Raw genomic sequence first — 14,071 nt, forward strand, 5'->3', positions numbered from 1 at the left:
TTACAATGAGGGGGAGAGAGTGCAATGGAGGGGAACAGGTCTGTGGAGATGCACAAACAGTCAGATATATTGCTTATGAAAATTATGCAAATATCTTCTATTTGTTTTTTTAGTTTTCACTCTGAACCAAAAAGATTACCCTGATCTACAGTCACTCATTTAGAAGCAAAGTACAATAGAATTCTTGGTTTTATTAAAGCGCCTCGCGCCTTTCATGACAAAGCGTGTCTATAATTTTTTTTTTTTTTTTTTGTGTTCAGGATTCATGATAAATATCCTATAATTGTTGCACAATAATTTTTTTTTCAAAAATGCTTTTTTTTTTTATTTATTTTTTTATCTTAGTCGTATTAACCTTCTGGCAGAAAATGCTCATTTTGAATAATCAGTTGCAAAGAACCAGCCAAGACATTGCTGATATCCTGCTGCAGTGAGTAAGGGAAACACATTAATAAAACATGATGTAGTCATCATCCAGCTTATCATGATTGAGTGCAGTACATCCTTAAAAAGCCCAAGAAGAGGGCTCCCGAGTGGCGCATCCAGTAAAGGCACTCTGCATGGAGTGCAGGACGCGCCCTATAGCCTGGAGATCGCAGGTTTGAATGTCATTGCTGACTGTGACCGGGGGTTCCTAGGTGGCGGGGCACAATTGGCTGAGAGCTGCTTGGGTAGGGAGGAATTAGGTCAGCAGGGCAATCCATGGTTCACCACGCACCAGCAACCCCTGTGGCTGATAGGGTACCTGCGGATCTGCAGTGGAGCCATCCAGATCTGTGTTGTCCTCCGGCACTATGGGTCTGGTGGCTTCGCTGTGGATCCGCAGTGTGAAAATGGATGGATTGGCGGGAGCACGTTTCAAAGGACGCCTGTTTCAGCCTCCGTTTACAGAGGAGTTGCAGCGGTGAACCGGGACAAAAATTGGGCATTCCAAAATGGCGAGAAAACATGGGGTTAAAAACATTGGTGACTATTTTTTTTTACTTTCCAAAGTCCATATCCACAGTAGTCATATTTCTGTTATAAAAATGGATGTCTCCTACCTGACTCAATGGCATAAATCCTCTTAGGTATGACATTGTCCAGGCTGTACACAGCCAGAGGATCCTGAGCTGTGCCTCGCTAGTCATTAACATGATCAACGCCATCTTTTACAAGGAACACATTTAATTTAGTTTTATTTCTTAAGAACATAAGAACATAAGAAAGTTTACAAACGAGAGGAGGCCATTCGGCCCATCTTGCTCGTTTGGTTGTTAGTAGCTTATTGATCCCAAAATCTCATCAAGCAGCTTCTTGAAGGATCCCAGGGTGTCAGCTTCAACAACATTACTGGGGAGTTGATTCCAGACCCTCACAATTCTCTGTGTAAAAAAGTGTCTCCTATTTTCTGTTCTGAATGCCCCTTTTTCTAAACTCCATTTGTGACCCCTGGTCCTTGTTTCTTTTTTCAGGCTGAAAAAGTCCCTTGGGTCGACACTGTCAATACCTTTTAGAATTTTGAATGCTTGAATTAGGTCGCCACGTAGTCTTCTTTGTTCAAGACTGAACAGATTCAATTCTTTTAGCCTGTCTGCATATGACATGCCTTTTAAGCCCGGAATAATTCTGGTCGCTCTTCTTTGCACTCTTTCTAGAGCAGCAATATCTTTTTTATAGCGAGGTGACCAGAACTGCACACAATATTCAAGATGAGGTCTTACAAGTGCATTGTACAGTTTTAACATTACTTCCATTGATTTAAATTCAACACTTTTCACAATGTATCCGAGCATCTTGTTAGCCTTTTTTATAGCTTCCCCACATTGCCTAGATGAAGACATTTCTGAGTCAACAAAAACTCCTAGGTCTTTTTCATAGATTCCTTCTCCAATTTCAATATCTCCCATATGATATTTATAATGTACATTTTTATTTCCTGCGTGCAGTACCTTACACTTTTCTCTATTAAATGTCATTTGCCATGTGTCTGCCCAGTTCTGAATCTTGTCTAGATCATTTTGAATGACCTTTGCTGCTGCAACAGTGTTTGCCACTCCTCCTACTTTTGTGTCGTCTGCAAATTTAACAAGTTTGCTTACTATACCAGAATCTAAATCATTAATGTAGATTAGGAATAGCAGAGGACCTAATACTGATCCCTGTGGTACACCGCTGGTTACCACACTCCATTCTGAGGTTTTTCCTCTAATCAGTACTTTCTGTTTTCTACATGTTAACCACTCCCTAATCCATGTACATGTGTTTCCTTGAATCCCAACTGCGTTCAGTTTGAGAATTAATCTTTTGTGCGGGACTTTGTCAAAAGCTTTCTGGAAATCTAAATAAACCATGTCATATGCTTTGCAATTATCCATTATCGATGTTGCATCCTCAAAAAAATCAAGCAAGTTAGTTAGGCACGATCTCCCTTTCCTAAAACCATGTTGACTGTCTCCCAGTACCCTGTTACCATATAGGTAATTTTCCATTTTGGATCTTATTATAGTTTCCATAAGTTTGCATATAATAGAAGTCAGGCTTACTGGTCTGTAGTTACCTGGTTCAGTTTTGTTTCCCTTTTTGTGGATCGGTATTACGTTTGCAATTTTCCAGTCTGTCGGTACCACCCCTGTGTCAAGAGACTGCTGCATGATCTTGGTTAGCGGTTTGTAAATTACTTCTTTCATTTCTTTGAGTCTTAGAATAAACAAAGTCTTAAAGTCTTAGAATAAACAAATGTTTTTTTTTTAATGTAAGTATCCACTACTATATACTATAAATATTTTAGTAACACCCCTGTAATATGTTAAACTTACTTTAGCCTGGTTGCGAATGCAGTTTTTTTTTTTTTTCTCTCTCTTAAGCTTTTACTTAACTGCAGTGATATTAAAATAATCACATCAGGGGGAGAGAAATGGAGTGAAAATGTATGTGAGTGGTACACTCATCGATATTTACTCGAACGATTCGATTTTTTGTGCTCAATTCATTGATTCCTATTTGGAGGCTTAACTGACAGCCTTAACATGTAATCTGCAACAGATTCAATACAGAATATTTTTTATATGTACCCAACACCTTATTTAGGAAAGTTTTCAAGACAAGCTGAACAAACAAAAATTGAATGTATTCCCATGATCGCTCAAGAGCAGCTCAGCTACTTCTGATCCCATTTCATACCGTTAACAGTAAATCTTCATAGCAGATTCTATTTAAAGTCTGCACTGACCAAAAACCAGTCACTGATAACAAGGCTTTTGAAATCAGGCCATACACTGTTTCACCACAAATCAGCCTCAATGTGCAGCCAGTCAGCGCTCCAGCAGTTATCTGACCAGAAACCCTGTGGCAGGAATGCACTGATAACAAGTCAGGCCCCCAAGGCCCCATGTTATTTTAACAGATACTGTAGCTACAATGTATATAAAAAAAAGTTTTTACTCAAAGTGAACAAATACTGATAAGATAAATTACAATATGTAATGTACTGCACTAGTGTAGAAGTCATACAGTATAGGCAGATTAATAATAAAAAAAAACTACAGGGCTTAATCATTCACATTTTACAGTAAATAATTTAGTAGATGACACGGCAGAAATTCATGTTTCAGTGCTGATTCTACATTTCAGACAGCATTTAGAGAATATATGTAAAGTTTTTACTGGTCACCCTCCTGTTTTACAAATGAATACCCCCTGCCTCCCCACCCATGCAGTTTATCTGCAGTACAAGTCACTGAAAAGTAACACTGCTTATGCCACTACTACATTCCCACTTGCACATGATTACACAGTCTGTAACAAGAGAGGGCTGAGCTGAGGAACAAGACTGCTAGTTTGTAAACAAATGAGAGCTGATCAATATACACTTTAATGATGTCTCTCCTAAAAGACAGTTTGAGCATGCGACCCCTGCATGCCTCTGCAAGAATGTTCCCACATCAAAATTCTCTGGCTGGGAAACAAAAATGCCCAAAACAATCTAGACGTATAAACAAAGAAAACATTGAGTGCTCTGTTCCCCAGTGAAGTAGATGGCAGATAGTGCCTGCTAACAACCTGCAGTCTGTCCAGAGCCCAGCTCTTACACTCCCAATCCCATGAGCACCAAGTGTGGCTCAATTGATGACCAACACAGCCCAAGCTTTGAACCACTCCTCACATGACATGCTCACATCTACGACAAGAACCTATGCATGTAAAAGGGGTTACAGTATTTTACTACAGCAAAAAAAGAAATGTGGAAGGTGTACGCATTTGTAAGACTTTAGGATACAACACAGAAGCTTAATGACCATGGCTTTCTTTATATAAAAATGCAAAAGACATCTACAGTAATCCTTAAGCTTACATTAAATACAACAGACAAATATGTAAAACCAGTTTTATCACACAAAGTGTGGTCACTTCATCAGGAAATAAACTATACAAGTCATGAGGTCATGTTTTGCCATTGTAGCGATAAAGAAAACAAGAGTTATTTATATTTGAAAAAACACTGAATGCAGGAGAGCCAAGCAACATTTTGCATGTAATATACATCAAAACTGAGGTTGGTCTGTACAAGAGTTGTTATACTGTACATGATTGGTCTACATTCTATATGTCTGTTAAGCTATCTAACACTATAAGCAGAGAGAGAGTATTGCTTTGAAACAGGTTATGACAGGTCATGCCCAGGAAGGGTGGAAACCGAGAAGCAAGACAAAACATTTATCTTTGAAAAGTACAAAGATTGTAAGCATGACAAACGAGAACCCTCACATCCGTGTTTTTTTAATACAGTACTTAAGTATTGTACACATTTGAACTGAGAAACGTAAACACATTTGGTTAAGTCTACTCCAAAGAAGTTAACTCATTTCTTCTTTAGCTTTTGCAACTAGAACCTACAGGTAAGAAAGAACAATAAGACGACATTTCAGCAGCAGAACGAAAGGGAACTAATGAAAGAAATGAGCTGGCAAGTCGTTATATCACCTTAAGAGTCAACTTTCTATTTGAGACGGACAAAACACACCATAGGCTATACATTACTACTGTTGAGCTCCAGTTTATCAATTGCATTGCAACTGAGGTAATCCACAGGTTACTTCTGTTTCTTAATGGCATACTGTATCCGTCAAACTCAAGATACTGTGCAAACAAAATCTATCAAAGCCTGGTAACTTACAGCTATGGCCAGACAATATTAACATAACTTGGATATTTTACTTAACATTGTGTAATCAAAGAAACTACAAAATTATATTGCAAAAGTCTACCGGAATCCATAATAGTAGTAGTGTTTCATGTTAGAGTATGAAAAGACAAATTTTTCAATGGGTCAGTTTTCCATTAAACAACAAAGTAGTATGTAATTTAATATGCTAATGTAACATTATTCAGCACGTTTCGACTTTATGAAGCAAAATATGTTAATTCTACAGGGTAATGCAAAACTGTATGTTGAGTTTTTCTCTTGTAAATGTCTGAAAAAGGCAAATCACTATTTGTGCATGCTGGGAGTACTCAAGACATCATCATTAACAGGGCAAAACAAGATCATTCATGTCAATAGGATTTCCAGATACATTTATTAAAAATTCACTTACAGTACCTAGTTTTGAAAAGCCTGCCCACAGTCATTATAATAATACTGTTAAAAGGAAACCCAAGTAGTCTGATAAAATGCCTGGTCGCTCTGAAAGCAATTACACTAAAGGAAAATAAGCCATAATAGTTTAGCACACAGTCCAATCCAGTGGCCTTTTCCATCCAGATGAGGAAAGTGGTTCAGTCTTTCTCTTTTCCTCAGTGGTTCACTGCAGCTGTATCGCTGCCAGGCTCTCCCATTTGTTTGTTTGTTATTCAGCGTTCAGGTAAACTGATACTCCCCGCATGGGGGTATCCTACTTTCATGGACTTGTTTTGATCAATTTGCAATTGGAGACTTCAACGACTTCCAACATCTTTGTGCACGGAAACAAGCTGATTTCCTACATTTCTGAAAAGAAATAGGCTGGAATGACTAGGTTTCTTTAGGGTGCAATGAATTGTAAAATCTAAAAATAAAGTCTTTACCTACACTAATCCTTAGTATAGGTAAACAAACACCTTTCTGCCTCAGCAGAGATTAATCTATGGAATGTTAATAGGACCAGGCCTCCTTTCTCAAGATTGTGTTACACCATTGTAACCACTCATTAACACATAGCTATGTGTTAACCTATGTAAATACCTCAATGGGAAACAAACTTGCCAGAATTTTGTTTGCAATCAACATATATTTAGATACTGTATATGCTAAAACCAACTGAAATACTTAAACAAATGCAGTCACTTTTTCCACAGTGCTTTAGGTCTGTGAAATAAATGTGCTTTATGGGTACATAAGGACCTTTTTATTTTATTGTTATATGTTCCCATGTGTTGCTACAACATAAGGTGTGTGTATTTTTTAAATTTTTTTTTTACATTTTGACCACTTTTTTAAAACTTTTAAATTGCTGTCCCTGCCTCGAGGTGGCTTCCCATGTTGCCGCACGGACATCACAGAACTACATTTCCATCATCCTCCTGCTCACTGGTAAATTCATCTCTGTTACATATGTGAGCAGGAGGATAATAAAATAAAAATGTCCTTATGTACCCTTTAAGGCTAATACTGTAGGTAATTATATTCTTTGTCCTGGTCATATTTCTTAGAGAGAAAACAGAAAGCCTGGTTTCACTGCATTAACAAGTCTAAAAATAGATGTTTCTGGAGCGTGTCACACTTTTTTTTTTTCATCAAACTAAGATCTTAATGCAAAGACTGTATGAAACACGTTTTATGCTTCAGGCTCACACTGCTCTACAGCACCCTACAGTAGGTAATACAACCTTTGCAAGGAACACAAATAAAAGTAATACTACACCAAAACCAGGCAGTTGAAAAAAAACTCATACCTTTGAAGCCAGGCGATCCTTTTATGCTCCACATTGTTAGTCAGGTGGCAGGCAACGGACCGACGATAGCCAGCTGCTTTTACTACATGATTAATAAAAGCTGTGTCTGAAAGATTTAACAGGGGTTCAGCTAGACATTAAACCAAATTGAAGACTTCTTGACTGGTTTCCCCTTCCAGGAGCCTTTCACCTCTGCAGTGGTAGAAGACTTGCAACTATAAACCAAAAGCAATCAGCATCACAAGGAGCCAGTATGTTCTGCACTCTACAGAACATACTACTCTAATTGGCAAGTATTGGTAGCAATAAAAAAGCTACTCCCAATCGCAATGTACAGGAATACTGTATTACTAATTTAGAACTCATACAGAAGCTCTCTATTTGAAAGCTCCTCTATTTACTTGCATTACTTTTCCTAACGGTATTGGGAAAATGTTGCAATCTTTGTTTACATATTTTTAACAATGATTCATGCCATAAAGACAGCCAGTTGAGCTGTAATACTAACCCTGCAGTTCTTTCAAGTCTGTGGTGTACCCAACCACAAGCTTTCCAAACCACCAGCTATTCTTAAAAGCTGCTCATTCACAACTCCCTGTCTACCCAGGCAGAGAGTTCTGATTTCAGGAGGGAGGGAGATTAATTTCTTGCCACATTCATTCATCATCAGGTTGGTATGCACATCCCACACACCTCAAAAAGCTGTGCAAGCTCAAATAAGTTCCTCCCAAGATGAAATCTGTCTTGCGTTTAAGTATGTTTATTAAAACAGCACTGTTTGCACGTGGTCACATCACTGTAAGAATGGATCTTTTGTTCTCTATTTTTAGTAAAAGTGCTACTGTATGAGGTCACCCTTTAAAACGTTGACTTGTGTAAGTCTGATGGATTATTAGCATGAAATCTCAATCGTCAATGCTCAACAAATGTGGGTGTCCATTGCACAAGATGGCCAGCTTAGACAAGCAGACCAGCTGAAGTTTCACAGCTGCCGTCTATCAGAAACCCTCAACACAGCGCATTGGTGCGGGGGTTCACTTTCAATACTAGTTGTCTTTTTAGTCAGATAACAGGCAGCACTTATCTAGTCTTCCTGGTAAAAATCCTGTAAAATATCTAGAATTAGACAGTCCCTTGTAAGATCATTTTAAATTAAACATAGTTTTACTAAGATTTTCTATCGAAAGCAAAAAGTAAAGAGTGGAATTAGTCCGAAATGTTGGTACATTTCCTTTAGAAAAGCATTTAAGTTGGCATACTATAGGAAATCTAACAAATATGGACTGTAACATAAATACAACCTTAATCCTAGCTGCTGACAGTGTAATTTTTTTCATCCCTAAACAGGTGCCCTAGATAAGAAATCCTGGATTCACTTCACAGTAACCCCTTGTAGGAGTGGCACAAGGGCGCAGAAACCAAAATGTTCTTAGCAGAGTTAGCGCCTGGCAAAGCTTTTTAGAATGTCCGTCAACAGTGCCCAGCAGCCACGTAGCTGGCAGTGAGGGATGCATTAATCTCTTAGAAAACACCCCTACAGCAGTGCAAGATCAAAGAATTGAAATGCACTGCCTATTGTGCAGAGCTGGGATTCTATCTCCTCACTTACAGGTCGAAATGCTAAAGCAATGGAGTGCTGACACATCAGTATAGCACTGTAGGCTAATTAAAAAAAAGGCATTAAAAATAAAGTAGAAACCAGACACAAAAACAGTTTGTCATGCTGTGCTTACTAAAAAAAAAAAAAAGTGTGGGAATGGAAAAATGTGCGCAAATCATCCATCCCATAAAGTTTAAACCTCCTCCAGTAACATCCTGCACACAAGTTGAAATGCAACGTGTAACTGCTTTGATATTCATTTAGAATAAAGGAAAATTTGAGTATTTTACAGTGAACGCGTTAAGAAATTCAGAACTGCAACACACATTAATAAATATTTCAAAAGAAGCATGGCCAACTTAGAATGTTCTAAAACAGTAGGCCTACTTCTTAGACAAAGAAAAACTAAAGTGCTGTTGTCTATACTGGTGTTGCGTGCAACATTGTGTAGCTTGCTTAAAATCGCTTTAAAATTCCATGAATATGCATTCACGCCCAAGCAGGTTTTATACAGCATGAGGAAGACAGAACCAAGCTGTGACAGAAGTGTGGAAGCTCAGTCACACTCTGGTAGCTCTTTCACCGAAATACATTATGAAAAGGAGGTGCAAGCTTCACATTTAAATAAGAGGAGTCGATCATCTCGGTTTTCTATTTATACCTGCTGTTTATGTGTTGTTTTTGCTCAGTAGGCCTACATAAAAGTAGAGTTCAGACAAACTTGCAATTCACAAGAAAAAAAGCAATACAAGAAATACCCAAATATTAACCAATTCCCAAAACATATTTTTTAGAATGGTCATTGTTACAAATGAGTGGATAAGGATGGTATAGCAGACATTAAGGGTTAAATATTATTCTTCCTTAAAGCAAAACTCGTCAAACATTCTTGGAAAAACTGCAGAGAAACACACTGACAATGCACTGCTCTGATGGTGTCCCGACAGCATGTTCTATCCCTCTGTACACCTGCTCCTGCTAGGAAGGTCAGCCCTCAATTTCTTTCAGGAGATTAAATCTGCATGCCAACACAGTTACTGGCTTAGAAAAACAAAATCATTTGAAATACTCCAGCTGTTTTGATCTGAAGTGCCACTGCTGGCAAGTAGACAAATGCACAGCCATTCATTTGCTATGCATGAGCTGTCATTAAAAATACATGCACTGCAAAATAGCATTACGAAAGGAAATGCGAGTGTTTTACTCTAATTAAAATCCAGATATAAAATATGTCGTCATGACATTCATATTTATAATTGTAGAATTAAATCAGGTTGTAAAACAAAACAAAAAAATCTGGGATAATGAAATAACAGTAACCTGTAGTGTACAGGAGTACCAATGAACCAGCTATGCATGTACAGAAATACAATTTTTGAATTTAAGACCAGAAAATGTTATTTTGCACATAAATTGAAAATGTCATACCTGGTTGGCCACAGCCCCAAGTACTTAAGTCAACTGGAACAAAAAAAAAAAAATCACAATAAAACCTAAAACTTTCTGGCTACTCGGTACAGTTGAGAAGTACAGAATGAAAGAATAAGTACCGTACACGTCCAGGAACAAACAGTTTGATCACTACTACGAACCACAGTGTAACTATTGTACAAACTCAAGTATGTCTAATGAGGGTGTTATTTTATCCCTGCATGTCACACAAACACAGACCCACGTACAGTACATGTCCATCTTACAAGATCTGTGTATTCTGGAAACAGCCTTGAATTGAAATGTGGTAAAGCACTCCAGGACAACTGTAGGTGGGTGAGGTGGGTCACTGTAATCACCCTAGCATTAATTTACTAGTACAGTAATCAATTCGTTTTGAAATATGCCCTGAGCACACTTAGCTTCAAGTGCCGGGCAGGAAGTGACAAATACACATCCCTCAGTTGCACAATGACAGTTTTCACAATGTACCGATCATATCTGAGAAAATATTAACACTCAGCAGTACAGTATTAAGGCTAACACAAAGCCTCTATTGTAATTAAAAAATGTTTCATTTGTCTACTAGATTAAAAGGTTTATTCTGATTTTTATAATGGTGTTTAAAGTTATACAAAATAGCCTCAAAAGGGACTAAACTTTTTTTTTTTTTTTTTTTTTTTTTTTTTTACAATAGTGTTCAAATTATTAACACAAATTGAACCTATAATTGCATTGAACATATTAATATGTTATTGTTTTAAATATATAACACCGCAACAAAATGAAGGAGGTGGTTTCACATGAAACCACCCCAACCTGCATATCTGCATTCCTAACACAGGCATTTTAAGCACCGAAACATCCTGGGCTGATTCAAACAATCCCACACTTGTTAATAAAGTACCAGGTGAACTGGCAGGACTCGATCAGACTGTCCTCCTCACTACCAATACAAACAAACAAAAAACAAAAGGAGAAGAGTGGCAATTTCGACTGAAGCCAGGAAATAATGGGCACCGCCAGAAACCTGCAGGACTGGTGTAACCTGTTGCATACTAACCCCACCCACTGACAACACTGTTACTGTCAGTAGCTGCTCAGCAGGTACTGTGTCATCAACAGCTGGCAACCTACTCCCATGTGTTTTTTATATCAAGAAGCCAATATTGAACAGAACTGTATTAGAGAGGCACAGTGCTACCAAGCATAAAGTGTAAAAAGATGCTTTCTACAGAACTGACCCACTTCTAATGTCTGGGAAAGCCAACACACCATGCTCAAATTGCCTTTGCACAAAAACTATAGAAATATAAAAAAAAAAAGTATCAGGGTTATTCAACATTTGCAACATGTTTTACAGTATGAAACAAAAAAAATGTATTTCATGTTTAGATTATAGAGTCAACAATTCTACCCATTGAAAAGGTATTCATCCTAAACACAGTGTGCCCTTAAACTAACACATTTTCAGTATCCTTCTGTTACAGTGTATTCTGGGTGTAATTGGGGCATTGCTTTATGGAATTTAAGCAGATGGAAAAAATGCTGCAGGTTATGCTGTGACATTATATAATTTAGTAAAGTAAAAGGGTTATATTTTGTTTATAAATTGTGAGACAAAAGTACATTCTCTACTAACTGGACTTGTGAGAAACATAAACTTAGTAAATTACTTTCTCAAACAGCAAAGTTGTAGAACTAGTGTGTACTGTGCCAATCTGACCGCAGAACTTGTGATGCTATTAGGAATCACTATCAGATTGGTTATAATACAGTCTTTTGTTACACTGAACATACATGACGTTCACTTAATTTCACACTGTTTACATGTTAATGTTTTTTTTTTTTTTTTTTTTTTTTTTTTTTTTTCCGAAGGGGACGGTTTGTCGCTGTAAATAAAATAAAAAAATAAAATAAAAAAAACAACATTTTAAAAAGAATAGAACATCATACCAAAAACAACGTTAATATTTTACATACTGTGTCATTTCCAGATTTCATGAACGGTATGCATACGTTTAGATGGGCTACACTATTCAGATCCGAACACAGAAGCACTCTACCAACTTACACACACACACACAGCCAGCGTCTGACGATTTTAACACTTATTTTTTACTTTTATGACAATTTGTGCCACGTCCTACCTTACTAGAAGCAGTTCTGGCAGACATTTTGTTCATGTCCACTCACAGCAGTAAGTTTAGAGTGGTGAATACCTCAAATAAAACCGAGAAATCCCTCCTTCCCTTTTTCGCCCTGCTGCCGGGCAGTGAATTTTAATTTTTTTTTTTTACAGGACGAAAAATAGCATGTCAGTTTTTTTCCCCCTAAAGTCCAAAATTAAATACTTTGTCCTTACAATATGTTTCGGCGAATTATTTTCTTTGAAGCTGGTTCTGAGCAAGATGTTTATCCTCAGAAACTAATTACTGGAACTCGTTCTCTTCGGTTCCAATGCAGCCTAACTGCAATGGCAGGTTCAGTATCTCCCTACTTCTCGCTTCTCCTACTCTCCAAGCAACAACTGACATGCCTGACTGGGAGCATCCACTGCACTACAGAGGGGTGCGCACTGTAACGCCTCTGTAATTTTAGTCAGTTGCGTCTGTTTTGTTTACGGCAAACGTGAACACATTTGGAGTAGACAAGTAGCAAAACGAAGCAATACTGTTTTTTGTCCTTGTTTCCCGGTGTATTTTAATTCCTGGAGAAAATTCGAATAAATGGGTTTTTAATGGCAACTGGCAATAGTTTGGTTTCCTCCCGTGGATGTCCAGAAAGCTGGAAGAAGTCGTCTCTGGTGTGGTAAACAAACCTATCAGAGTTCAGGGAAGGGTTTTCAAAAGTCCTCTGAGAACGGAGCACTCCAGGCTGGAATGTTGTTGTTTTGAAACGCTGTAATTATTTTCCTTATGCGAGTCAGAGGTGCGGGTTTTAAATAATTTATATCTACGTTTGTTTATTTTCAGCCAGCCTTATATATATATATATATATATATATATATATATATATATATATATATATATATAGATATAGATCTAATTAGTATGTATGACTATGACATAATGAAAATATGATAGTGCCGCCCTAATATATTACCAACATAAATAAAATGTATGTATAAACTGTGTATTTACTTGCACTACAGAGCTTAGGCTTCTAAATAAATTGTGTCTGGGTAAGTGCTGTACCTTTAAGTAAACTGTTCTGTTTGTTTTTATGGCTCACAGCTGATTAATGTATGTAGCAAGGCTGGTGTGAATGCTTGGAAAGCCGTTTTCTTATTGGCACAGTTCATTTTCTGTACTGTACCACTGAAATAAATTAGGTCACACATGAGGCATCTTCAAAGGAACAAAGACAATAAGGCTTAGATAATTGCCCTGAAGCTTGAGTTTGTTTTTATTCTTTCAAATATGACTGCACATTGCTCTCCCGTTCAAAATGTTCCCACATATCTTTTTTGTGGTCTCGATGAGTCACGTTGCATGGTTCTAGCATTGCCTGTACAATAAAGTCCGTCCTCTGGTGGAATAGACTGGGCAGTGAAAACATTGTTGGACATTTATAGATTACTCATTAACATCAGCAGTAGGCTTGGCCTCCGAAGGTGTTGCCATTGCAATCAATTTAAGTTTCACATACAGGCACTCCATAAATAAAAGGTTATCAGAAGTGTACAAGAGTCAGAGTTAGCAGTAAGCATATGGTTGCGGTATTGGTTAACAGCCAGCCTCACAGGAAATTCTACAGCCCACAACTGTTGCATGGACAGCTTCCTGTGGCTTTCCTTACTCTTCACCCAGGAATCAGAAAAACGCTCCTCAAACTGCATTATCTTAAAGTATACTTCTTCCTACTGTTAAAATAAATTAGCTTTGTCAGGCAAAACTGACAAATCGCAGGGGCCTCTTGTAAATCACTAAAAAAAAAATATATATATATATATATATATATATATATATATATATATATATATATTATTATTTTTTTAAGTATTATGTTCAGCCTTTCCTGTCCTTGTTGTACTGTTTTGAAGTTGCCCTCTGTACACTGGAAGATCCTCTAGGCAAGCTTCATGATAATCTTTCTCATGCTGCTTTTAACTACGTTTTGGGCAT

General features: G+C 37.5%; 1 protein-coding gene across 6 annotated transcripts in view; it reads right to left on the reverse strand.

The window, feature by feature from the left end:
- The window catches only part of LOC121294726 (tight junction protein ZO-1-like), a 48,777-nt gene extending 36,312 nt beyond the window's left edge, over window positions 1–12,465 (reverse strand). For 5 of the 6 annotated variants that reach the window (XM_041218772.1, XM_041218771.1, XM_041218770.1 and 2 more), the window contains exon 1: window positions 12,094–12,465. In XM_041218772.1, the coding sequence (XP_041074706.1) occupies window positions 12,094–12,129 (36 nt within the window). In that variant the 5' untranslated portion in view covers window positions 12,130–12,465. The remainder of the gene's footprint in view (window positions 1–12,093) is intronic. The other variant, XM_041218769.1, reaches the window with a different exon arrangement.
- Between the last annotated feature and the right edge of the window lie 1,606 nt (window positions 12,466–14,071).

The sequence above is a fragment of the Polyodon spathula genome, chromosome 19, assembly GCF_017654505.1.
Source record: "Polyodon spathula isolate WHYD16114869_AA chromosome 19, ASM1765450v1, whole genome shotgun sequence".
NCBI classification, from domain to species: Eukaryota; Metazoa; Chordata; class Actinopteri; order Acipenseriformes; family Polyodontidae; genus Polyodon; species Polyodon spathula.